Source organism: Bombyx mori, chromosome 24 (assembly GCF_030269925.1).
Source record: "Bombyx mori chromosome 24, ASM3026992v2".
Lineage (NCBI taxonomy): Eukaryota > Metazoa > Arthropoda > Insecta > Lepidoptera > Bombycidae > Bombyx > Bombyx mori.
This window is the reverse complement of record NC_085130.1, coordinates 15,213,875-15,241,780: the sequence shown is the minus strand read 5'-3', so window position 1 is coordinate 15,241,780 and position 27,906 is coordinate 15,213,875. Positions and strand designations below refer to the sequence as shown.

The 27,906-nt window shown below is 47.2% G+C and overlaps 1 protein-coding gene across 1 annotated transcript; it reads right to left on the bottom strand.

Moving 5' to 3' along the window:
* Positions 1–18,312: 18,312 nt before the first annotated feature.
* Positions 18,313–25,283, bottom strand: LOC134201324 (probable LIM domain-containing serine/threonine-protein kinase DDB_G0286997). Its single transcript, XM_062675852.1, has 2 exons — positions 24,621–25,283; positions 18,313–18,402 (listed from the first exon to the last, which is right to left on the bottom strand). Exons 1-2 carry the CDS (start codon positions 25,281–25,283, stop codon positions 18,313–18,315), a joined length of 753 nt encoding a protein of 250 aa, XP_062531836.1.
* Between the last annotated feature and the right edge of the window lie 2,623 nt (positions 25,284–27,906).

The window sequence follows — 27,906 nt, the reverse complement described above, 5'->3', positions numbered from 1 at the left end:
CGGGTTCGACGAGAACGGTGACCGGTGCTTGAAGTACCTAAAAGCACCGTTAGTGGATCGGGAGGAAAGGCTTCGGACAAAGTGACTTGTCCTTTTATAGTAATAGTCTTACGGTTCTCGAAAGTTCCGCCTATAGTGCTGTGACAATCTCTCCCTCGAACCACAGACAAGATAGTACAGTCACGCCATGCAGTGTCGGATAAGTGCACTAAGCAGCGTTTCATAATTATATATTTCCCCACACTGCGCCACATATACGCTAGAGGGCGTTAACTTAAAAACAAAAAATTAATTTTAATTTTTCTAGCGTTACACACCGCTTATGCCGGGTTAAGAAAAATTTATTTTCTCTTCAAGAAAATAAATTTTTCTTCCATCTTCACCCCTTGGTACCTTACTAGAGGCACCACCCACCACTGAGGAAACCTCAAAACAAAGTGAGTGTGGAGTGAGGTGTCTGAAATAAAATAATGGTAAGATTAAATTGTTTATAAGCAATCAATAATAATACCAAAAAAAAATATGTTTAAAAAAAACAAAGTTGACAAACAACTGGCCTGTAGGCACAAGTTAAAAATTATAAGAAGCCATAAAAAAAAAAATCTTATAAAAAAAATGTATGTATAAGTGAAGTATTTATAACTTCCTTACATAGTTAAACAAATGAATTTAAGGAAGATGAGTTGTTTTGCTATGATGTTCAGTGTTTCTGTAAAGTGTCTAACATTCATCCTTCATCACACATTCATCACACAAATTTCTTACATAACAATTCCCTTGCATACGCATTCATCCCTCTTCACTATATTGTCCTTCGTACTTCACCTGATATTCATCCCTCATACTCATCATTCAAACACTTTAGTCATCATACTTCAAGATGTCCTTAATATGCCAGTTATCCAAATTCTTACCATTCATATCCTTTAAAGTGTAAACCAAAGGAGAAAGTTTTGCTACAATAATACACTTTTGGAATTTTGGAGCTAACTTGGAGCACGAGTCTGTCTGGCACTCCCATGTTATACAGTTTGTATATCAAACCGTTGTGCCAGACTTTGTCGAACGCCTTCGCTATATCGAAGAAGAGGGCTCCTATCGGGATGGGTTTCCGCCTATTCAGCCCTAGTAAGATGTGCTCCGTGAGGCGGTGCACTTGATGGACGCACGAGTGTCTGGCGCGGAACCCAAACTGCTCGTCTATAAGAATCTTATTCGCGGTAACGAAGTCCCAGAAGCGTTTACGAAGGAGCCGTTCGTAGAGTTTGCCTATCGCCGGGAGGAGACTGATGGGGCGGTAACTCGCGGTTTCGTTCTTTGGTTTGCCCGGCTTGTGTATGCCGATAACGTCAGCTTCTTTCCACTACGCGGGAAAGATGCAGTTCGTCATAGCAGCATTTAAAATGGTGGCCAACATCGTTATTAGTTGGGCTGGTAACAATTTTAGCGCGCGGTTGCGGATGCCGTCGGAGCCGAGAGCTTTCCGTGGTTGTAGGCTATCGATCGCCTCCTTAACCTCGGAAGTGGTAATGGGGGGTAACGCGTCCGAGGGTGGCAGGGAAGCTCTGCGCTCGACCTCCCTGTCGACTAACTCGGTGTGTTCAGGGTCCGCGTGTTGAGTGCTGGTGGTGCACTGCTCTTGCAGTACATCGGCCAGCAACTCTGCCTTGTCATCGTCATCGTAAGCCGGTGGTTGGCCTGAGGGGCGTACAAGAGGCGGCATAGTGACGATAGTTTCGGACTTGAGGGTCCTAGCTAGTCGCCAGTATGCTTGGTGAGTGGGCGCGAGTTCTTCTAAGTAACTATCCCAATTTTCGTTTCGGGCGTCGCTTAGGCGGGATTTGACCTCCCACTGTAGGCGACGCATCCGAGTCCGGTTTGAATCCGTGGGATATCGATCGTAGGCCCGGATTGCCGCGTTCCTGACTCTTAAGAGATCCCTAAGCTCGGGGGAAAGTCTGATGCGGTGGAAGCAGTCCTCCACATCGACTTGTTTAGAAGATCTTATGATCTTGGTCAAGACGTGATCAGTGAAGATGTTTATGGATTCGACTGTGTCCTCAGGCGATGGAGTTGAATCCGGGCTGCAGGGGAGGATTGGTGGAGCGGTGTCAGCTAAGCACGTGCCCAGCTTCTTCCGATCCACCATGGTCCTCATATCTGGTTCGCGGTTAAGTGGGCGACCGAGCTGCATGACGACAGGTCGGTGGTCTGAGTCGAGTTCTGACATTGCCTCGATGGAGCGTAAGCGCAGAGTTACGTTCCTCAGCAGTGCCAGATCTATTGTGCTCGGACGACGCGCGTCGTTGTACGGATAGCACGTGGGGGTCGGGGGGCTGAATATCTCGAATGTGAGGTCGTCTATGAACGCGTCGAGACGCCTACCGTTCACATTCGTGCGATGGCAGTTCCACCTAGTGTGGTGCCAATTTAAATCGCCTGCCAGAATGACCGCGTCCCCCATACCGAGCAGTGTCTCGAGGTCACTGTTCAGGAGGGGTTTGTCAGGGGGGAGATAGACGGATGCGATGACGATCGGCTGGTATTGAAAAATTACCTTTCGATATCATGGTTATTAGTAGCACATTTGAAAATGTTGAAAATGTCCTAAACAACATAAGGCAGAGTCAAAGATTGAATCGTTTTGATGTATTGTTTGATGCACTACTTGACAATAGATGTCACTAAATAAATAACACTGCCATCTGTTGACTTCGGGATGTACAATATGCCACGCCAACAGAACGTGTTAGAATTTAGGAAGACTACTCATTAAGAGATGTCACTAACGCAAAAATCGCAAATGATTGCATTTTGTCAATTTGCGAATTTAAAAGTGAAATGTAAATTCGTACAGTAGTACTTACTGCATAGAAATTGCAAACGTGATTATATTGTATATACGTAGTGATCAATAACAACGGTATTTTTACTCTATTTTTCTATCTTATTCTCTCAATGGCTATTTAATTAAGTGAATTGTGAGTCCGGGCGGTTACCGCGACTTTGCTTCAAATAAACACAACGATTCGATCGACGCTTCTGCTAACGGCTTCTTGCCATTATTGCCAATCTCCAGCTTAAAAAATCATCAATTAGTAAATACTATGTATGTTCTACTATATGAAAAATTATTAGAGATGCGAAATAAGATGAAGTTGATTTATTTGAGACTGTAATCAATTGGGATGAAATGAAATGAAACGAGATGAGGTGTATTAAAAACTCAGAAAAATGGTGCTCTTTATTTATTGCGACTTCAGTGGATATTTTGGAGGAACACAAGTAACCACGTCCAACAGCTTCGTTTCATTTTCCGACACCTGTGCACCATTACCAATGCTAAACAGATAATAAGCCACCATTATTACACGCTTAAAGCTGACGAAACCCTAATTTAAGAAAATAAAACAAATTACTTAACTTCATTCCTCGAGTGTTTCCGCCAAAAGGGCCTATTCTCTTTTTTGCGATTTTGCACTACGAACCAATAGATGGCGCTAATTACTTTTTGTGAATCGCGCTATTGTTGCTATCATCGAATGAATTGAAATAAGCGAATGCAATAATTTTCGTTCCTTCTGCTCGCAACGCAATCAAGTCTGTAATTGTGTTTGTGAATCATCGCTCGCTCGCGACTTTGGTTTTCCAACGCATTACTGTGGCTTGATCGTCTTGCGCACAGACCACTGCTAGCTGTGGCGTTATACGGCCTAGTGGTTCCCACTTACCTTTCCCGGCTTAGGCCAGTCTTTTTCAAGACTAGATCCCCGCTCGGTTTCCGCCCGCTGTAGCGAATACAGCCCGATCGGGTCCCATCCTATAAATTCCCGCTGATTGTCGTTTTCACGGCATAGGCAGTCCTCCCCCTGCAAATCACTGCTGGCTGGTACAGCGCAGGGGGGTCTATCCAATTCCGCACGCAATTCGGTTACGTCATCCGTCGAACTAGAGATGCAGTCTGCCGCCGCCGCCGCCGCCGCCGCCGCCGCCGCTAACCCACAGCCTAGTACGTCTACCGGGCTTAACACCGTCGCGCGCAGAAAGAGCCGCGTCTCCGTCGTGGAGTCCCGGAACTCTACGGCCAAACCGTTAAAGTCCGCGAACACCTCGCGTCCGCGTATCATAACGCCAGAGTCCGACTCTCTGCGACAAAACCCCGCGCCCGCGCTTAAAATCGCTGTCCCGCCGCCGCTGATACTTCGAGAGAAGGCAGCGTGGAACCGCGTGTCCCAGGCCCTTAAGGCCAATAAAATAAATTATATCCATGCGCGAAACGTCTCACACGGTATACAGATAAAGGTCGCAACGCCGGGGGACCATAGGACACTCTCGGTCTTTTTCCGAAAGGAACGCATAGGTTATCACACATATGCGCTTCAGGAAGAGCGAAAACTCCGCGTCGTAATACGCGGAGTACCCAAAGAGTTCGACGTCGGGCAAGTCCAAAAGGATCTGATCAGGCAGGCATACCCAGTAGTGAGTGTGCACCGTATGCACAGCAGGCGCGATAATTTCGCATACAACATGGTTCTCGTCGTGCTCGAACCCACCCCCGAAGGCAGACTTATTGGCTCATGTCTCCGCACCGTCTGCGGCCTTTCTGGAATCACCGTTGAAGCTCCCCATAGACCTGGTACTCCCGGACAGTGCCGCAGATGCCAACTATATGGCCACTCGTCGCGGAACTGCTACGCGAAACCCCGTTGCGTTAAATGTCTTGGCGACCACGCGACCGCTCAATGTTCTCGTATTAAAGATACCGCGATCGAACCCCCTAGTTGTGTCCTTTGCCAACAGCAAGGGCACACGGCCAACTACCGCGGATGTCCTAAGGCTCCACGGAAGAGCCTCTCGAATTGTACGGCCCCGAGAACCGTCGGCACAAGGACTTCGGCGCCTCGTGTGCCAAAACCAGTCTCCGTACCGGTTGCGGTGCCCACCGTCTCAACGCGGGCAAAACCGCTGCCGTCCACGGGGCCAGGTATGACATCTGAACCTCCGCTCTCGCTCTCCCCTCGTACTGCGTCACTCCCCGCGTACCAGCCGCCGCAACCCTCTGTCGTCGGTGACTATTCCTCCGTATTAAACTTCATTCGCGCGGTTGACTTCGACCGACTGCGATCGCTCGCGGACGCGATCAGCAGATCGACAACCCATGAACAGAGGCTCGACGCCGCGCGCCGTCACTCTGACGTTTACGAAGCCGTGTCGCGTACGTTAGACTAGCCGGTCATTAAGCGGACGAACATTCATGCCGTGGTAGGTAGTAAGTAGTAGGTTTCTTCAAAGATAGGAAGAAAAATATTGCAAGATAGCCGTCGGAGCACAGTAGTTTGTGAGAAACTTTGATCTTCACGACGACCTGGAGTTAAACGTGCGCCATTTCAAGAAAGCGACACGACACTAAAACCTTCGTGACCGCCGGTAACTACATACCTGATCCTGCAGACCGAATGGTAAAAAGTCTACGTCGCCCTAAACACGTCATTCCGGATCCTCGCGATCCACAAACTGTGCTTTTAGGTACCTCAAGCACCGGTCATCGTTCTCGTCGAACCCGTCGCTTGCGACGAAGGGCTCAACGAGTAAAAATTAACCCACAGACAGCCCACTGAGTTTCTCGCCGGATCTTCTCAGTGGGTCGCGTTTCCGATCCGGTGGTAAATTCTGCGAAGCACGGCTCTTGCTAGGGTTAGTGTTAGCAACGTTCTCAGGCTTGAGCCCCGTAGGCTCGCCTACTTGTTAGGCTACGCTGACATAGCCTCATAAGGCTTTCAGCTTAGGTAGGAAAAAAAAAACTTTCATATTATGTCGTGGGGTGCCTTCTGGTGGTCGCCCGAGATCGCAAGACTACGTGAGGGAGCGCACGCCACCGCCGTTGTCGCGACGCTACGTTCACGGAGACGGCGGCTCGGCTGCACGCTGACTGTCGTCAAAAGCAAACGGCGTTGCAGCTGGCCATCGGCGAGGCCAAGAAGCAGAGCATGAAGACTCCTGGAGTCGCTCGACGATGATCCCATGGGGGGCGCCCATACAAGATGGTTTGAAGGAAACTGCAGCCGTGGGCGCTCCTGGTGACCGAGCGGCTCCAGCCTCGGCAGCTGCGGGATATTGTTGCGGCACTCTTCCCGCCGGCAGCGAGGGGAGCTTTGAGCCCCCCGCAGATGGACGCCACGTGGGGCACGCCCCCGCGTCGTTCTAGCGTTCCCGCTGCCGAAGTGCCCCTCCTCCTATCACGGGGGTGGAGATCCATGCGGCCGTATCCAAAATAAGAGCGAATTTTTTTTTTTTGTTTCCTACCTAAACTGAGAGCCTTGAGAGGCTATGTCAGCGTAACCCTAACTTTTGTAGGTGAGCTCACGGGGCTCAAACCTGATGACGTTGCTAACACGAACCCTAGCAAGAGCCGTGCTTTGCAGAATCTACCACCGGATCGGAAACGCGACCCACTGAGAAGATCCGGCGAGAAACTCAGTGGGCTGTGTCTGGGAGTTAATTTACTCGTCGAGCCCTTCGTCGCAAGCGACGGGTTCGACGAGAACGGTGACCGGTGCTTGAAGTACCTAGAAGCACCGTTAGTGGATCGGGAGGATCCGAGATGACGTGTTTTGGGCGACGTCGACTGCTTTCCATTCTGTCCGCAGGATCGGGAATGTAGTTACCGGCGGCCACGATGAGAGGGTTCTCGTGTCGTGCCGCTTTATCGAAGTGGCGCATTGACGCCGACTGCATATACTTACTGGTGGACTCTAAGTCCAGGTCGTCATGGAGGTCGACGTTCCTGACGAACCACGGGGCTCCGACGGCTATCCTGCAAAAACTGGATTGAATGATTTGGAATGTCTTTAAGTGAGTGCGGGCCGCGTGAGCGAACACTACACTTGCATAGGTCATGACGGGGCGTATGCAAGTTTTGTAGAGTGTCACCTTATTTCTAAGGGACATTTTACTTCTACATATCATCGGATAGAGACGTCCTAGGATGAAGGCGGCACGGTCGCGTACCGTCTTGATGTGGGGGCGGAATGTCATCCTACTGTCGAGGGTGACGCCTAAATATTTGACCTTCGGGGCCCACGGTATGGGCTGGTCGAACATCGTGATTGGGCGAACGGCGGGGGCGGAGGTGTTGACGCGCCTAGTCGGGAGGGGGATGCTCAGCATGGTGTTCGGAGGGCGACCCCTTTTGAAGAGCACCGCTGTGCTTTTCGTGGGGTTGATGTCGATGCGCCACTTCCGGAACCACTGTCCCATGGTGGTAGCTGCGGTCTGAAGTCGTCGATGAAGCAACGCCTTCTTCCTACACGAGTAGTAGATGGCGGTGTCATCGGCGAAGAGCGCCAGATGGGTCTCCGGAGACCGGGGTATATCATTGATATACAAACTAAATAGTAACGGGGAGAGGGCGGAGCCTTTTTTTTTTTTTTTATTGCTCTTGTAGGCAGACGAGCTTACGGCCCACCTGATGGTGAGTGGTTACCGTCGCCCATGGACTTCAGCAATGCCAGGGGCAGAGCCAAGCCGCTGCCTACCGCTTAATACTCTCCACAAGCCTCGTTTGAAGAAGGACATGTCATAGCGCTCGGGAAACACCGTGGAGGGGAGCTCATTCCATAGCCGGATGGTACGTGGCAAAAAAGACCTCTGGAAACGCACTGTGGATGACCGCAGTGGCTCCAGGTAGTATGGATGAACTCTACTCCGGTGGCGGGCGGTGCGATGGTAAAAACGAGATGCCGGTATCATCTCGAACAATTCCTCAGAGCACTCCCCATGGAACATACGGTACAGAATACAGAGGGAACCGAAGTCCCTCCGCAGACCCAGAGGCTCCAAACGATCCGTGAGAATGGGATTATCGACAATCCGAACGGCCCTCTTCTGTATGGAGTCAAATGGAAGAAGCTGGTATTTGGGAGCCCCGGCCCAAAGATGGGAGCAGTACTCCACGCGAGGCCGGACTTGTGCTTTATAAAGCAAAAGTCTTTGTCCAGGCGTGAAGTACCGCTTTGCTCTGTTGAGGACTCCCAGCATTTTGGACGCCAACTTGGCTTTGCCTTCCAAATGACTCCGAAACTGGACATCGCTCGAAATGTCGACCCCAAGTATCCCGATACTCTCGGAAGGTTGCAGGGATACTCCTTGGAATTGCGGCGCCATGACAAAAGGGTCCTTCTTCGCAGTGAACGCGCAAACTTGTGTCTTTATCGGGTTGAATTGAACCAAGTTCAATTCACCCCATTCGGAGACTCGCCCCAGAGAGTTCTCCACTTCAGACACAAGTTTTGATCGTCTCTCTTGCACCGCGCTCCGAGAGAGACTCTGATGGCCCATATATCGCGCATCCCCCGTGCTGTCATCCGCATAGCAATGCATGCCATCAATAGACAGCATGTCATTGATATACAGGATGAAAAGCGTGGGGGAGAGCACCGAACCTTGTGGAACGCCAGCGTTAATGGTCATTGTATCAGAGCAGTCACCGTCTACAACGACCGTGATGCTCCGCCCATCCAAAAAGCTAGCGATCCACTTGCAGAGTCCCTCGGGGATTCCGTAAGATGGTAGCTTCGATAGAAGTGCCCTATGCCAGACCCTGTCGAAGGCCTTCGCGATATCAAGACTCACAGCAAGAGCCTCGCTCTTGCTCTCCAAGGCTTCAGCCCACCTGTGAGTAAGGTATACAAGAAGATCGCCAGCTGAGCGACCGTGACGGAAACCGTACTGTCGGTCACTGATCAGCTGGCGATCCTCAAGATACTTCAGGAGTTGTGTATTTATTATTCGCTCCATCACCTTGGAAAGCAAGGAAGTTATCGCGATAGGCCTATAGCTCGACGGGTCCGACCGGTCACCCTTCTTGGGGATAGGGTGGACGTGGGCGGTCTTCCATGAAGACGGAACCCTGTTAGCGCAATAAGAGAGGCGATACAAACGCGTTAGCGCAGGTGTCAGCTCAGGGGCGCACGTTTTCAGAACCACTGCGGGGATGCCGTCTGGCCCACTCGACTTATGGACGTCCAGGAGTCGGAGCTCCCGCCTAACTGCACACTGTGTGAAGCAGATATCCGGCAGGGAGCTATCACACCGGGGGATGTTCGGTGGTGTGGCACCCCCGTCGTCCACAGTCGAGTTCGAGGCGAAGAGTTTGACCAGAAGGTCAGCCTTCTCTTTCGCGCTGTGGGCCAGATTGTCATCGGACTTGCGCAGTGGTGGGAGACTAGACCTACAAAAGTTTCCTTCTGCAGCTTTGGCGAGCGACCAAAAAGCACGGCTCTCGGAGGGATAGCTCTTTAATCGCTCGCCAACTCTAGCAACGTGCTCCGCCTTCGCCTTGGCAATTACCTTCTTGTAGGACCTGGAAGCGGCGTTATATTTCCGCCTTTCCCCTGAGATGTTAGGATCCCGACGTCTCCTGGCATTATCCCATGCCACGTATGCGGACCGCTTGAGGTGTGCAGCATCCCTACTGGCATTGTTATACCAGGGTCTGCTGCGACCCCCAACGGGCACTTCAGAGGAGGGAATAAACAATTCCATCCCCCGGAGCACCACGTCTTTAAGACGGTCCGCACAGACGTCAGGATCAGCAGAAGAAAAGCAGAACCGCCCCCATGGGTAGGATGCGTAAAATTCATGCAATCCATCCCAATCTGCTGACATATACCGCCAAACTCTACGATACCCGGTTGTCGTTCGACGACCAGGACGAGAGAGTGGTACGGCAGCACGAATAAGGCAGTGATCAGACGATCCAAGCGGAGCGTCGACCACCACACTGTATCCGGCCGGATCCGTGGTCAGCAGAAGGTCCAACAAAGAAGGTTCGTGCCCCTCGATATCTGGGACACGGGTGGGCTGTGTCACCAGCTGGGAGAAGCCGTAGGCCAAGGCGAAATCGTAGGCAGTCCGACCCGGGAGGTCAGTGGTTCTGGACCCCAACCATTCTTGGTGGTGAGCGTTAAAGTCTCCAAGAACCACTACCTCCGCAGATGGGTACTGCTCAAGCACGCGGTTAGTCCCCTCTTGCACATGCTCAAACAGAGCTGAACCTGCATCACTGCTGTGGGACCTGTACAGGCACGCGTAGATTCGGATACAGCCCCCGTGATCCACGCGCAGCCACAAGAGGGACAGGTCCCGTTGTTCGAGGCCCCGAAGACGGCGACAACAGACATCCGCCCGGACGAATACGCACACCCCGGCTTTACGTAGGAAGTTGTGCTCCAATACGTAGCCGGGGTATTCAAGGTATGAGGTATCGTCCGGAGCAGATATCTGCGTCTCCGTTAAAAAAAGCAGGGCAGGCTGCGCCGTCTCAAGGTGGTGGTGTACGGCGTCAAGGTTGCTATGAAGGCCCCTGACATTGCTGAAATCCACATTAAATGTGGAATGGGGAACCGCCTGTAAAACCCTTTTCTTTTTTTTAGACTTCATAAATTATATTTCCGGAGAGTAGGATTGGGAGAGGTAGGATGTTGGAGGTGAGATCGAGGCAACACCTGAATGAAGCGCGGAACATAGTACGTGCTCGACCACGGGTTGCGTGAGAGACTGACGCAGGGCATGGAAGGGCCCCCAGTCCACCCTGCGTACGATCGCCGGGATCCACTCCGGTCTCCGACTCCGGCACGACGACCGCACGACAGGATTTTACACCGGTTGGCGGGACAGCTTCCCGGGGCGGAGTTTAGTAGAGACACCCGGGTTCAGGTCCCCTACTGACCGGCGGGCGGCAGCGGATACCGTTTCACTAGGTCTCCCTATACCCCCGTCAAACAATCACGCCCCGTGAGCTCGCACGCACGTCTGCTCCGCATGTTCCAGACGTCACCAAGATTCACCCCCAGCAAGGAAGGGGAAAGGGAAGGAATAAAACTGGCTCTCCAACCCACACGCCGGAACACAGCTAGGCTATTTGGCGGCGGACTCTAGTTGGAGGGTGGTCGCCAGCCAGTCGGACAAGTCCTACCACCGATTATGAATTCGGCTCCCGTTTTGCACCACCCAGGGGTCACTTGTAGGGAATCGCGGGTTAAACCTACGGAAGCGGGAAGCACCAACCCCAGCCTTGCGGGACTCCGGCTGTGACGTGACGGGGCCGGGAACGCGTTCCCTCGACTCGATATCGGAACGAACGGTTCGACAAGTAGTCTCGTATAATGAGCACGAGTCTGTCTGGCACTCCCATGTTATACAGTTTGTATATCAAACCGTTGTGCCAGACTTTGTCGGAATGGGTTTCCGCCTATTCAGCCCTAGTAGGATGTGCTCCGTGAGGCGGTGCACTTGATGGACGCACGAGTGTCTGGCGCGGAATCCAAACTGCTCGTCTATGAGAATTTTATTCGCGGATACGAAGTCCCAGAGGCGTTTACGAAGGAGCCGTTCGTATAGTTTGCCTATCGCCGGGAGGAGACTGATGGGGCGGTAACTCGTGGTTTCGTTCTTCGGTTTGCCCGGCTTGTGTATGCCGATAATGCCCGCTTCTTTCCACGCCGCGGGAAAGATGCAGTTCGTCATAGCAGCATTTAATATGGTCAAATTATGGTGGCCAACATCGTTATCAGTTGGGCTGGTAACAATTTAAGCGCGCGGTTGCGGATGCCGTCGGAGCCGGGAGCTTTCCGTGGCTGTAGGCTATCGATCGCCTCCTTAACCTCGGAAGTGGTAATGGGGGGTAACGCGTCCGAGGGCGGCAGGGAAGCTCTGCGCTCGACCTCCCTGTCGACTAGCTCGGTGTGTTCGGGGTCCGCGTGTTGAGTGCTGGTGGTGCACTGCTCTTGCAGTGCATCGGCCAGCAACTCTGCCTTGTCATCGTCATCGTAAGCCGGTGGTTGGCCTGAGGGGCGTACGAGAGGCGGCATAGTGGCTATAGTTTCGGACTTGAGGGTCCTAGCTAGTCGCCAGTATGCTTGGTGAGTGGGCGCGAGTTCTTTTAAATAACTATCCCAGTTTTCGTTTCGGGCGTCGCTTAAGCGGGATTTGACCTCCCGCTGTAAGCGACGCATCCGAGTCCGGTTTGAATCCGTGGGATATCGATCGTAGGCCCGGATGAGAGCGAAGGACGCGGCCCCCGGCCCTGACGGCGTTCACGGCTGGGTCTGGAACTTGGCCTTCGAGGCCCTAGGGGACCGGCTCGGGGGGCTTTTTGAAGCGTGCCTCGAGTCGGGACGGTTCCCTCCTCGCCTCGAATTGCTACTACGAATCTTTTGGTTATATTCAAATTTTTCAGTATGTGAAAAATTTGAATTGGCGCGTAACCGCAACGATGCAACGCAATAACTGCAACACGGTATTCTTTAAGCGTCCACTCCATATTTAAAAATGAGTAAAATTCTAAAAGTATACATTTTTATTTTCATGAACAATTCGAAATTCGAATTCAATAAACTTTTTTGTGGCCAGCATTCTAAAAGAAAAGTTTTTACTGTGTGACAATACTTATGACCTGACTAGGTATATACACATATTTTTTTCCTTGTAAGTGTAAGTTAAATCCACTTTTAAGTTGCAATGAACATCCCGACAGCACATCTTAATAAAGATGAATTGTTATTTGAGCTGTCAATCTTTGGCATCTTCAGCGATCCCGATGCGACCAGGGACGCGCTTCGCCAGCAGCTGCGGCAGGCGCTCCGTCTTCACAGACGAGGCAGCCTGAAGCTGGATGCGGGCGAGGTTGTGGATGACGTGTCGACCGTCACTACCAAGGTCACCGAGCTGGAGACGCTACTTGCGACTGAGGTACCCTCAACACAACGAAACACACGCATTAAAGCTAGGTCCACATACCTTTTAGATAGAATTGAAAGAATGAAGGATGTGAGCGTGGCGTGTATGAAATTAAAGTCCAGGTTGGTTAGGCTGCTTGCGGCTCTTAGTGATGATGAAGGTGGAGGTACTGACTCCGAATCTGAGCTACAGAGTTGTGCTAGTCCTACAAAGCCACATACTTCGGGCTGTCCTCATGATGTGGATGGTACCAGTCATCCCATTCAATTTAATGAAAGGCTAACAAATTTTAATTCCTTTAACATCAAATATGATGGCACAACGTGTATAAGAGCATTTTTAGAACGTGTAAAAGAGTTACAATTATCAAGAAATGTTAGTGAGAAACAATTATTATACGGATTCCCGGATCTCTTAGAAAAAGCACCTTTATTTTGGTTTAGGGCCAATCGTTCAAATTTTAAAAGCTTGAACGATCTTTTTAGCGAATTAATTAATGATTTTGATACACCTGATTACGATTATAAGTTAATGAACGAAATTAGAAATCGTTCTCAATTTAAAAATGAGTCCATTGTCGCGTATTTATCTGTAATGCAACAGATGTTTTCTAGACCTCGTGTAATCGTGACCTGTAATCGTGACCTCTCTGAAGAACAAAAATTAGAAATTTTACTTCATAACATTCGACCTGAATACATCAAAGACCTTGCATTGATAGATATCACTACGATATCACAATTAAAATCACTCCTTAAGAGATTAACATAAATTTTTCATTAACGTCGGACATGAACACCTCCTTGCCAGGTGGTAAGCATAAAATAGAAAATTTAAAACCACAACCATCTCAACCTGACCCTTCAACAAAAAATTCAAAATGTTTGAAGTGCCGTCTATATACACATACTACTAATAAATGTTCTGATAAAACGTTAGTATGTTACAAGTGTGGCAAGAAAGGTTGTAAAGTTTCAAATTGTTCTAACTGCCATCCAAAAAACTTGTAAAGCAAGGCTTTTGCAAGAATAAAAATGCAGAAGTCCTGCCTTATAATAATGATGATATCAGGCCATTTTTAAATATTAAGTTTAATGATTTAGAAGCATCTGGTTTGCTGGATGCAGGAGCAGCTTGCTCAATTTTAGGTAATTAATTCGTTTGTTCATCATTTGTTCTTGATTGTTCACTGTTAATAATTGTTTGTTCTGCATTTATTTATTTAAAAAAAATATTTAAAAATATACCTACAAGTTAGCCCCCCTAATGCAATTTTTAATATTTTTTCATCCTTAATGACTCATAAATATTCATTTTCGATTGTTCTTATATAAAACACGTTTGTTCTCTTTCGAAATTACTCGTTTTTTGTTTAATTTACTATTTTTATTAGTTGAATAAATGTATGCAAAATATGTGTACTGCGCATGCGTCAACTATAATGCCTAAACTTTCTACGCGGTTTTAATCGTGAAAAAAAAAACAAATATAAATCCTGAAGGAGTAATTAATTGGTATACAGTTTAATTATAAAAATTCAAAAATAAATAAATGAAATAATGTGCATTGGCGTAAAGTTAGACCAAATACATTTTTTCCATCCTCCTACTTATCGTTATGAAGGTATAAAAAAGATAGGGAGTTCACATAGGTAATATAAACAAATAAGTAAATATGTTCATTATTTATCTTTCAAGAGATAATGTAGGTATACATTATAATAAGTTTTTTACACAGTCGAAATTATATTCCTAACATTAGTAAAATAACATTTAATTTTTTTTTTATAGGTTATGTATTGAAAGTGTTGGAAAATTATTTCATGTTTTAGCTGGAAAACGACATGGAGAATTATATGCAATACAAGATAATGGGCTCCATCAAATGAATTTGAATGAAACCAAACTGTTTACCATCCAAATTCGATTGTCGGGCAGATAGAAAACGAAAATTCACTCAAAGTGAACCCCGGCCTGCATTTGTGAAACGAAAAAGACTCACTATTGTCAAGGAGATTGAAGAGACGACTAAAAATGAGATGTGTTATATTATTATACCTTTGCCATCTTGTAGTCAAGGTAGGTGTAACTGTCACTAATTAGTAACACTCACAGATCTTATAATCAAATAACAATATCAGAAAAAAGGATAATAGTTTGTTAGTTAGTGGAAGTAGCTAAAATGGGCAAGTGGACCTCAGTTCCTATTACATAAGGTACTAGGAAGTTTGTGATAATGAAAATTTATCACAGTGTAATATCACTTACTTACTTTAACAGTGAAGGAAAACATTGTGATGAAACCTGCACACCTAAATGTTCTTAGGATTTTCTTAGGTGTGTAATCCACCAACCAGCACTAGGCCAGCGTGGTGGACTAAGGCCTAAAAACCCTCTCAATGGTAGTGGAGCCCGTGTCCAGCAAGGGAATATATTATATGGACTGATGATGATGACTAGGAAGTTACATACTACTACTACTACAGTACACATATAATCCTATATATTTACAAACTATAAGTTTGTTGGGTATCTAGAAATTGCTAACATTATTTCATATTTCCAGATGTCCACTTGAAAATAGGTGTAGTAATGACAAAGCTATCCAAGTAGCTCCAGCACAGGAACACAAAGGCAAGGCAAGTGTGTATTGCCACATCACCCCTTAATATATCTGAAGCAAGTACAAGTAAACAATCAGGACCAGCAAAAATAAAACTTGTTCCTGAGGACAAATTTGACAGTGATGAGTCAAATGCACCAGCAACAGAAGGATCAACAGTTGACTATGAGTTATCTCTCTATATCTCCACTCCATCAAAGACTTGTGCACTTCAGACTATAGCACTCAAGAAGACTAAAAAAGTTGAAAAAATGAATGTGTTAACAACTTTATCTAAAGTGAAAAATAAACCACGTTTATATATTGGTCTTCCACAAGAATTATATTTCATAATAGGCTTGATTGAGAAACATACAAATGTTTCTGAACAAAATATTATATTATGTTTGATGAGAATAAAATTAAATAGAACATTCTCTCAATTGGCTGATGATTTCGATATATATGTAAGTCAAGCGAGCAATATATTTTTCAACAAACTCCCAGAAATTGCAAATGTAATATCACCCCTTGTTAGAGTATAAAAAAAAAATACAATAAATATGTATGCAGGAAGGATAATTACTTATTAAATCTTATTTATCCGGAAGAATCCAAAGGTAGACGTTAAAGGAAAGAGATCTTCCGGTGTCTTACTTAATATGGGTGTTCCTCAGGGTTCCATATTGGGTCCCTTCTTATTTCTTGTGTATATCAATGATTTACCAAAGTTTATTGAAACCCGTCACGAGGTCGTATTATTCGCTGATGATACATCCTTATTGTTTAAAATTAAACGACAATTGGAAGATTATGACGATGTGAATGATGCTATCTCGCGCGTGGTAAATTGGTTTAGTGTTAATAATCTGTTATTAAATAACAAAAAAACAAAATGTATAAAATTTACCACACCTAATGTTAGACAAGTAGACACTAATATCATTGTAAGTGGAGAGACACTGGAGCTTGTTAATTCGACAGTTTTTCTTGGTATAACAGTTGATTCCAGGCTGCAGTGGGGTCCTCACATATGCAAGTTAGCGAATAGACTTAGTTCTGCAGCGTTTGCGGTAAAAAAATACGAACGTATACTGATGAAGATACGGCACGTCTAGTTTATTTCAGTTATTTTCATAGTGTTATGTCCTATGGCATTTTGCTATGGGGCAATGCTGCCGATGTTGAAACGATTTTCATCCTGCAGAAGAGGGCTATTCGTGCTATTTATAATATGCACCCGAAGGAATCCTTGAGGGACAAGTTTAAGGAAATCAAAATTCTAACTTTAGCGTCCCAATACATTTTTGAAAATTTATTGTACGTGCGTAAAAACATTGTAGAAGAGTCTGCGATTTGCATAATGAGAACACTAGGAACAAACATAGGCTTGCGTTGCCGGCGGCTCGAATTAAGAAAATAAGCAACTCTTTCAGGGGGCTGGGTGTACAACTTTTCAACAAGATCCCACAAAACGTTCAACTACTACCTGTTCATAGATTTAAGAAAACTGTCAAGGAACGTTTGTGCAACAAGGCATATTATAAAGTTAAGGATTTTTTACTAAATGGCACTACGTGGGAATGAGGCGTTCGCTCCTGGCCTTTTCATTTTTCATTATTATGTCTATGTCGAGATGCCAAGAGACGTCATTTCCATGAATCTCTCATAAATCGTAAGTCTTCTGATGTATGGAAATTTTTGAAATCCGTAGGCATAGGAAAAGTATCATCTACGTCCTGCGGCGGTCTCGATTTAAACGCACTCAACAAACATTTTTCTACACCCTCTTTCTCAGTTGATCAGTGTCGTAAATCGAGAACTTTGCAAACGTTACTTAATCTCCCTTTGCCTAAACATTCTTCCTTTAAGTTTCAGTCAGTATCGACCAATGATGTTCGTAAAGCTATTTTATCTATTTCTTCCCATGCTGTAGGTAGTGACAACTTGTGCTCTAAAATGCTTATCCCCATTCTTGATATACTACTTCCTTGTTTAACGAACATAATTAACCATTCCTTACAATCTGGATCCTTTCCTAAATCCTGGAAATCCGCTAATATTATCCCTTTACCTAAAACCAGCAATCCTTCGTCTTTGTCACATTATCGTCCTATCTCCATACTTCCTTTTCTCTCGAAAGTGTTGGAGCACATTGTTCACAAGCAACTACAAAATTTCCTCCTCTCCAATAATATTCTTAGCAACTTTCAATCAGGTTTCCGATCGGGACACAGCACGGTGTCTGCGTTGCTGAAAGTGACAGATGACATTCGATGGGCAATTGAAAACCAATCCCTAACCATTCTTGTACTACTTGACTTCAGTAACGCATTCAACTGCGTGGATCTCGATATCCTGCTCGGTATTCTTCGATCCCATAACATTACTACTTCTGCCCTAAGGTGGTTTGATTCATATCTTCGGGGCCGTTCACAACGCACACGTCAAAATGAATCCTTCTCAGACTGGGTTGCTGTTGATACTGGCGTGCCTCAGGGTGGTGTTCTCTCTCCTCTTCTTTTCTCAGTGTTTATTAACACAGTCACTACTTTGATATCCTCAAATTTTCATCTTTATGCAGATGATTTGCAAATTTACCATCACTGCGCACCTAGTGAAATTGATAGAGCAGTCAAGGATGTTAATTGTGATTTGGAAAACATTCATGAATGGGCAACGTCTCATGGACTCTTACTCAATGCCAACAAAACACAGGCCATCATAATTGGTAGTAGATATGCTATTCGTGCATTAAATCATTCTGCAATTGGATCTCTCATATTGAATGGCCAACCAATTGTCTTTAGTGAAACTGTTAAAAACCTTGGCGTTACTTTTAACTCTTTCTTAAGCTGGAATGAGCAGGTTAACAATGTTAGCAGCAAAGTTAACTTTGCATTCCATTCACTCAAATGTCTCCAATATTTTTTGCCTTTGGAAACTAAAATTTCTCTTGCCCAAAGTCTCATTTTACCCATTTTGGACTACGCTGATGCTTGCTACTTGGATGCTGATGCTGATGCTTGCTACTTGGAAGCCACTGAGGAGCTTCTCAATAAGCTTGAGCGTTTGCAAAATTTGTGCATCCGTTTTATTTTTGGTCTCAAAAAATATGATCATATTTCTGAATTTCGCAAAAAGCTCAAGTGGCTCCCAGTCCGTTTCCGCAGAAATACTAGAATGTTGTGCTTCCTATTTAATATCCTACATAATCCTAACTACCCACAATATTTACGTGATCGCTTTACCTATGCCCGTCCCTCCATTGCTCCTTGTAGAACCCACATTAAAACTCTCCTCAATTGCCCTGTTCATAAAACACATGCTTACGCAAAATCGTTTTCTGTACAAGCAGTTATACTTTGGAATTCCCTCCCCCCAAGCATACGAGCGTGCAAAACCATAGCAGCATTCAAGAAATCTGTTAAGGAACATTATTTATCCTTACCATCTTAAATAAATTATATATATTTGTATAATGTATTATAATATAAAGTAAGTATATGTGTGTATGTTATATATATGTATGTGTGTGTGTGTGTGTCTGTATTTGTATGTATATAATATATACATTATATTGTTATGTATATTATATTGTTTTGTATCTTTTAATATGTATATATTATTATATGTTATGTTTACTGTATGCACTAGGTTTGTGTTCTTAATTCTTCTTTCCTTTTGCGGGCCTACTGGAAGAGATTTCAGCATGAAATAAGTAGTGCCCTTGTACTCTGTATCCTTATTGACGTGTCTTTTCTAACAGCTGTGTGTACAAAATATATTAAATAAATAAAAATAAAATAAATATTATTATTATTTATTTGAATTGTATTTTTTTGAATTGTTTTTTCGTATACTGTAAATATGTTTTCTTGTTTAAAAAAAAAAAAAGCCCGCTGAGTTTGTTTCGCCGGTTCTTCTCAGGACTGTGGCTTTTTTTGGAACCGGTGGTAGAGTTAACATTTTCTTTTACATTTTGACATTCAACAAGTGTGTTTTTGATGACATCCAAGTTGAAATAAATGATTTTGAATTTGAATTTGAATTTGACTTCATTAAATATTTTAGAATAAACTTTAATAAATTATATAATAATAATAAAATGAATAAAAATCAAATTATAGGCGTCAATTCGTTGCAGTTAAATAACGGATTGATCGACTTAGATTCTTTAAATTCTAATCAGCGCAGAATTGTGGAAAACATAAAAACTAAATTCAACTCAATTAATACTGAAGTAGTTGGTTTAGGCCGAACACATTTAGCAAAACATACCATAGATACAGGTGAACATCAACCTATTAAACAGAGGTACTATCCACTCTCCCCTGTCAAACAAAAACTTTTGGAAGATGAGTTGGATAAAATGTTGAAGCTAAATGTTGTTTCTCCATCGCAGTCACCATGGAATTCTCCTGTGGTGATGATAGAAAAGTCAAATGGTTCCACGAGACTGTGTCTTGATAGTAGGAAATTAAATGAAGTCACTAAACCCGATGCTTATCCTTTACCTTATATCAGTCAAATTTTAGACAACCTTAGAGACGCGAAATATCTATCTTCAATTGACCTTAGTTCCGCCTACTGGCAGATTCCTTTTGATGGTAAGTCGTCAGCTGAAAAAACGGCTTTCACGGTACCTAAAAGAGGCTTATTTCAATTTAACGTCATGTGCTTTGGTTTAGTAGCAGCTTCGGCAACTATGCAAAGGCTGACGGATAAATTATTTGGACCAGAATTTATAAAATTTTCTGTTATCAAGACGATATAATTTGTATTTCTTCCTCGTTTGAAGAGCATATATCTTTATTAAATAGGGTGTTCAATAAACTTAAATTCGCTAAATTAACTATAAATATGGAAAAATATAACTTTTTCCGAAATGAATTAAAATACTTAGGTTATGTTGTGGATAAACATGGTTTGCATACGGATCCCGGTAAAATTGATAAAATATTAAATTATCCTGTTCCAAAAGATGTGAAGGACTTGAAAAGATTAATAGGAATGGCTGGATGGTACAGAAGGTTTATTTGTGATTTTTCTAAATTATCTAGACCACTTACTCGCCTCACGATTAAGAAGGTGAAGTTTGTATGGAGTAAGGAGGCCGAGATTGCTTTCACTAAATTAAAAACAGCTCTCGTGTCTGCTCCCATACTTAAATGTCCTGATTTCTCACTTCCTTTTTCAATTCATACGGATGCGTCTGCATATGCTATTGGGGCTGTCCTCACGCAATCGCATGATGGCGTGGAGCATCCCATAGCGTATTGCAGCCGTACCCTAAATAAAAACGAAGTAAATTATAGTACTACGGAAAGGGAATTACTTGCAGTTATATTTGGTTTAGAACAATACAGAGGCTATGTAGAAGGTAGTCGATGTAAACTTATTACTGACCATGCATCATTGTTATGGTTCAGTAAGTTGAAGAACCTATCCGGTCGATTAGCTAGGTGGAGCCTTCGTCTTAGTCAATTTGATTTCGAGATAATTCATAGAAAAGGCAAAGAAAACATAATACCTGATGCCTTGTCTCGAATCAAAGTTGAAATCATTAATGTAATTAACACCAGCTCAGACCAGTGGTATAATAATTTAATAAATAATTGTCAAAAATATCCTTCTAGTGCTCATTTAGGAGTTTTCAAAACTCGTCGTGGGGTCGTCGCGTCCCCTTGCGGGGGCGCGGAGCGGGCCTCGGGGAAACCCCTCTGCCCGGACATGTAGCTCCCTGCCTAATAAGGCAGGGGTGATGCGCTGGTGGATGGAGTATCAGGCAGGCTTGAAGATGTGTGTGGGGTCGACTTCTTTCTTCGTCTCCTTCTTCTTCACTCTTCTCTTCTCTTCTTTCTTCCTCTTCATTCTTCCCTTCTTCCGGGGGCGGCTGCTGCTCTCCTCCATAATTTTTTTTTTTTTTTTTTTTTTTTTTTTTTTTTTTTTTTTTTTTTTTTTTTTTTTTTTTTTTTTTTTTTTTTTTTTTTTTTTTTTTTTTTTTTTTTTTTTTTGTTTTTACAATTTCATCTTAACCTAACTTAACCGAGAGTAAACCTAACTTAATCCGTTCCTGCACTCCGTGGAGTGCCGGGACAGCGCGCGCCGTCACACCTAAACTAATCCTAATCTAACTTAACCTAACATAACCTAGCTAACCTAATATGGGGGAGAGAGCGAATCCGCACTCCACGCTACAGTCCTCTCCCCCTCTCCCCATCGTTATACAATATTGATGGGGGGGAGGACTGTAGCGGGTAAGAACACCCCATCCCAAAAGGGGGTGGGGGGTGGGGTCAAAGCCCCTCATGGAAATGAGGCTGCACCTACGGGGTGCAGCCGCGGTCCCCATACGGGGGACCCGCCAAACGGGCAAGAGGCGTGAGGCTGATGAAACTCAGCTCCGAGAGGGGCGCTCATAGGTCCTCCCCGGCCTCACAGCCGGCGAGGAGCTTTATCTCCGAACGATCGTCGGGGGTACCAATAGCTCCCGCGGCAACGCCGTACCATCCGGTGGTCTGGCGTGCAGCGGGGCTATGTTGTGGAGATGCTCATGGGGCCCGTTTTCGGCTCGCTCGTACATATTACGGGCGAGCCTAGTCACAAACTCCACGAGCGACTCCACACCTAGGTCCCGGGCAATAACGTCATTTCTGACGTACTGCCCGGCCCCGACGATAATGCGGAGGGAAAGACTCTGCTGGGCCTGCAACCTAGATCGCTGGGACGGCGACAACAGGTGATACCAGGCCACAGCAGCGTATGTGAGGCGGGAACGGACGTATGTCTTGTAAATGGCGAGTTTGGTCCTGGTCGGAAGCCCGGACGCAAACACCGGCCGCAACAAGAACCTGGCCGCGCGAGTCTGACAGATGACTCGGTTGACGTGCGCGACCATGCTCAAGGAGCGGTCGATGTCGCATCCGAGATACCGGACCGTGGTCCTAAACTCGACATTCACACCTCGGAGGCTGAGTTTCTTTGGGACGACTCTGATACGGACCGGACCGTAGAGTAAGGCCGCGGTCTTTCCCACATTGACCGCGACTCTCCAACGGTCCAGCCACTGGGGCAGTAAATCCAAAAGCCTCTGCATCCTCATAATGGCTGCAGAGGGGAACGGAGAGGACGAGAAGTAGGCCGAGTCGTCAGCGAACAAGGCCAACTTCACGTCCTCCTCCCACGCCCGAAGGTGACCCTCCAGGGTGGGGATGTCGTTGGTGTAGAGGGCGTATAGGATAGGTGATAGGACACTACCCTGGGGAACCCCGGCCGTAATGGGACGCACGGAAGACCGTGCGCCCTCGACCGCGACAAAGAAGGTTCTGCCCTCCAGATACGACCCGAGCAGTCGCACGTGAGCGTGCGGTAGGCCCTCGTCCCGCAGCTTGTGGACCAGCCCCTCGTGCCACACACGGTCGAAGGCCTTCTCGATATCGAGAAGGACCGCGACCGTGTATTGGCCCGAGTTTCGCCGGTCTGCCAAGTGATGCAGGACACGGGTCAGTTGCAGAGTCGTCGAGTGGCCGCTTCTAAAGCCGAATTGCTCCGGCCTGAGGAGAATATACGGCGATATTCTCCTCAGGAGCAGCCGCTCGAACAACTTGCCCACGTGCGAGAGCAAGGTAATCGGTCGGTAACTGGAGGGCTTTCTCCTGTCCTTGCCGGGTTTGGGCAAGACGATGATCTTGCCCAGTTTCCAAGTTCCAGGGAAGTGTCCTACCCGGAGAATGGAATTAAACAATCGTGTCATTGCTGACAAGATTGAGGGAGGGAGGTTTTGCAAGGCGAGGGGAGGAATACCGTCCTCACCGGGGGCTTTGCGCCTCTTCATCAACTTGATGAGGAGGCGCACCTCGCTGGGAGTGACTAAGTCGTCATCTCCCAGCTCGACTCCCGGCGATTCCGGTTTGAGGAATTGGATTACACCCTCTGACACCTCACGATGGAATGCAACCATCGAGGGTGCAGAGACATTCGGAGTGAACTGCCGCTCCAGCGAGTTGGCCAGGACTTCGGCACGAGCCAACGGTGTAAAACACCGTCTTCCCCCCTCGTCCTCCAAGGGGCAAGTGGGGGAAGGCTTGTTGGTGAGCCGGCGACAGATGCGGTGAAGGGGGGCCATCGTACGGTCGTCGGACGCGTCCAACAGTCCCCCCTCCCAGGAATCACCCCGGTAAGTCCGCATCTTAGTCGCCAGCTCACCCTCAAGTCGGTTGAGCTCGCGCTTAATCCTGGGACACCTAGATGTCACCCAGAGCCTCCTCAGTGCCCTCTTCCGACGAATTAACGTCTTGAGGTGCACCGGGAGTTCCGCTCTGGGCCCCCCGCTGGGTACCAGAGTCGTCACTTGGTCCAATGCTCCCCTGATGGTGTCGACGAGACGGGAAGCCGCCGTGTCGACCTCATCAGGGGTAGACGGGTCTTGAAACAAGGATTGGTCGGCCAGCAGTCCCGTAAAGGACTGCCAGTCGACCCTAGGCCTGAGAGGGGATGTCGCGACCCGAGTGAGCCCCAAACCCACCGTGACCAAGATCGGTAGGTGAGGGGTACTCAGGTCGTACAGTGCCTCTATCGCTAGAGGGCACCGTAGCCCCTTGTGAACACACACGTCCAATACGTCCGGTTGGTACCGGGCCAACGTTGGAACGTGGGTGGGTTCGTTGGGGCCGACCACGCAGTAGTCCCCCCTTTCGGCATCCTCGTACAATCGCCTTCCGGGCGGCGTGATGATTCGGGAGCCCCAAGCGACATGTTTCGCATTGAGGTCCCCGACCACCAAGGCCGGATGGCGATCATGGTTCAAGGCCCGTCTAATATCGTCCTCGACAAAATCAGGACCCAGGGGTCGATACGCGGCATAAATCCGCAATTCGGCCCCCGGTACATGGACCCTCACCCCGACCGTTCTGGTAGAGGCGAAGGTCAGTAGCTCAAGCTCCTCGTGCACCACGTCCCTCCTGACGAGCGCCGCAGTGCCCCTGAACGGGCGCCCGCTGGAGGTCAGTTCGTCCCGTCGGTACACGAAGTAGTTGGGCATCCTAAAATCTTGTCGAGGTTTGAGCTTGGTCTCGCCCAGGAGGATAACCTGAGGGTCATACTCCTGGGCGAGTCGGATTAGTTCCGACCTCCGGGATCCTATCCCGTCGGGGTTCCAGTAGATGATGCGCAGCTCCTGGCTAGCCATTGAGCTGCGCAATCATCCGGTAGAACCCCGCGAGCAAGGCCCCGAAGGGACTGGCTCCCGAGGCGATCTCTCGGATCACTCCGGAGATCACCTCGGACAGTTTCTCCCACAGGGAGAGAAGCCAGGCAGCGAAGCCGGCAGGCTGCGTGTCCTGTCGGCCGCTGCGCCGCTCTCTCTGCGGGCGGGGTGGTAATGGGGGCTGTATGCCTGAAGTGGCCGGTTGGGCCTGGGGCAATGAAGATGGTCCAGGTTGTTGATCATCGATTATGTGGTCGGTAGTGGGGTTGATGTCAACCTCCATGTCTATGGCAGGTATTGCGGGAACCGATGAGGGAGCAGCGTTCTCTAAGGCCTCCCTTCGTGCTTTCTTCATCAATTTCCTTTTGCTCTTTTTTTTCCTGTTTTTAAGGGTTTTTTTATTTGGAGCTTGTGGGGTTGGGGCACTGGCACGGGCCGGAGCGCGGTCTTGTTTTGGGGTCGGTCTTGTTATAGCGAAGCTACGTGGGGTCGGAGTAGGTTTACCCCGCCGCGGAGTGTTGGCTTCAGCCATCAGCGTTGCCGCCGATGGTTCGGCCTCCACTGTGACGGCAGGGGGGATGAATGAGGACGTGGGAGGAGGTTGGGGCTGGGAAGATTTCCCTTTCCCCTTCCCCTTCCCCTTCGAGGTGGGTGCTACAGCGGAAGGAGCTGCATTCCCGGATCGACGCACCGGTGGCACCGGTGGCACCGGAGGAGGGACGGTTACTCCCATCATCCTGGCCTTCTTGCGGTAGACCGGGCACCGCCTATCAACGGCGGCGTGGTCCTTCCCGCAATTGGCGCAGGAGAATGGGCCGCCCCTCGGCCTCGGGCAGTCCGCTACAGTGTGCTCCGCAGCACATCTCACGCAGCGGACCGCACGGTGACAATTGTGGGAGGCGTGCCCGTAGGCCTGGCAGCGGTGACACTGCGCAGGCCCTCGGGTTGGTCGCCATCCCTCAACCGTCACCCCCGGCAAGTACATCAGTTCGTTGACTGAGTACAAGCGGGCGAGTTCATCCTTTGAGAGGTGATCCAGGGCAACGTGGAACACGTTGCCCGGTCGCCCTCTCTTGGACCGAATGCACCTAGCGTATCGAGCCGGGAACCCCAGCTCCTTCAACGCGTTGGTAACGTCTGCCGTGTCGGTGTCGGCAGGGAGGCCCCGGACAGCTACCTTAGAGGGCATCTCCTCCGCCAGGGCATAGCAGTACCATTTAATGGTACTATCCCTGGCAGAGGCCTCCGACAGGTAGGCCTGGACCGCCCTGTATTCCTCAGCCGACGACGGCAGGAACCTAAAACCAGTGCCGAAGGGTCGCGCCGAGGGGGCGCGGCCTAGGCGCTCCCTAATGGCAGCCATGTGGCGGGGCCAATTAGAAAGGGCCTCCACCATTATTGGCGGGTGTCGGCGCAGTTCCTCCTGGGCGCGACCCTTCGGTCTCGGGGGAGGAACATTTCGATGGACCTGAGTTGGGGGCTTGGGAGTAGTTGGCTTGGAGGCGGCTATAGCCGCATAAGATGTGGACGGAATTGGGTCAGGAAGTTTTCGGACTGAGGGAGGGGGGGGTCGGGTAGCCTCGAGGTCCACATACCTAGTTGAATCTAGGTTGCCCGCCGTGCAACTTGAGGCGGGGGCACCTCGAGTACTATCCGCCATGATAGGAGAGAGTGCTGGAGAGGGAGAACGCGGAGGGGTTCTCAACCTAGGAGCATCTACCGTCCTAGGGAGTGCCCTAGGTTTGGGGATGGGTTTCTTGGGTGAGGGAAGGGATTCCTTTGAGGGGGACGTTGAGCGAGAGGAGGAGGGGGAGGACGAAGCAGATGTGGGTGCAGAAGAGGAAGGAGTGACGGAGGTAGCTTCGCTATCGTCACCCTCGGATCTAGAAGAGGGGCCTATCCTCGGTCTCTTGTCTTTCTCCTCAGAAGAGCCCCGGTCGGACTCGGACCTGGCCTTCTTTCGCGGCCGAGGGGTCCCCGAGTTATCGGTCGGTAAGGGAAAGCAACTTTCCCCCGAACCGATTCTCGGCGGTCCCTGGGCCGCTCCAGAAGGCCCGGGCTTATTGTCCGGGCCTGGGCGAGTTTGGGTTTGGGCAAATAGGCTAGTTCCTATTGTACGTCCTTTATGGGAGGGGCCTGGGGTGCTGATTATGGGGGGGCTCCCCCCTGACATGATTTAGACGACAGTCTACTGAAGCAGGTGACAGGCACCAGCGAACGCTGCTGGTAGTGGGGGTCGATGAACCCTATTAATCGGAGAGAGCAAGGACAATCCCGCTCACCATACCGATAAACTAACTTGAAATTAAAATAAAAGTGAAATTGAAATAATAATTAAGTGAATGTAATTAATGCAAATTAACTATTATTAAATGTGGTTATTAAATTATGACCAAAAGTCACAATTTAACACCTCCATAAGCCTAGATATATAGTTTACGTTATAAGGATGAAATAATAAAGAAAATAAGGAACCAAATAAAATTACTATAATAGAAATGTAAGGTTAGTATTAATAACAAAATAAAGTAAAGTTAAAAATTAAAACTTAAAAATAAGAGTTAAAAAGTTAGTACTAAGTGCCCACTTATGATGGACCGAGCGTCCACCTGAGTCCGCCGCCAGATGGTCGCAGTTCAAAACTGGCGACTTGATAGCAATACAATATTGCTAAGTTCTGGTGCGGTCGTAGGCACGTAATGAAAATTAAAAATGTTATAGAAATTAATTTTAGAAAAATAAATATTAGAGTAATACCTGGAACTATAATTTATTCTATTGCAATTGGTATAAGGTTTAGAAAAATTTTGGAGGATGGTAGTTGTAACTAAATGTGTATTCTATTTGGTTTGTAAAGTTTTAAACGAAGACGTGAAAATAAAAAATAAAATATAAATCGAATACGGTAAACTAATACAACCAACTAGGTCAATACTCAAAATGATAGAAAATCAATTTATCTCTATGGTAAGCGAAACGACACCCCTCGGGGTCTATGGGTCGGTCTAATTTAATTCTAAATTAATATACTATAAATTTAGAAATGTTTCAGGAAAGGAATTGAAAAGATTTGATATGCTATAATTGAGGGTAGTTGGAAAAATAATAAATGTAAAATTAAAATTAACTTGTTATTATAATTAATGAACTAGGCTACTGAACTACAATATCTACAAGACTACTCTAACTGTAATGACTAATTAATCTAATATATAAATAAGGAAATAATAAAATAAACAAAAACTAATAAGAAAACACACCGCGACTCGCTAGCGAGCCTGTCGTTCTGACGACTCAGTTAACTAATTCGTCAACTCGGGTTTGGTTTGCAACCCCTCCTAACCCCAAAGGGTAGGGGA

Excerpts from the sequence above, each read along its gene's own strand:
- LOC134201324 (XM_062675852.1), bottom strand. The coding sequence starts at position 25,283 with ATGATGGGAGTAACCGTCCCTCCTCCGGTGCCACCGGTGCCACCGGTG. Across the intron at positions 18,403-24,620 it reads TGTGGGAGAAACTGTCCGAG|CTTATTGAGAAGCTCCTCAG; the intron begins GTGATCTCCGGA and ends CAAACGCTCAAG.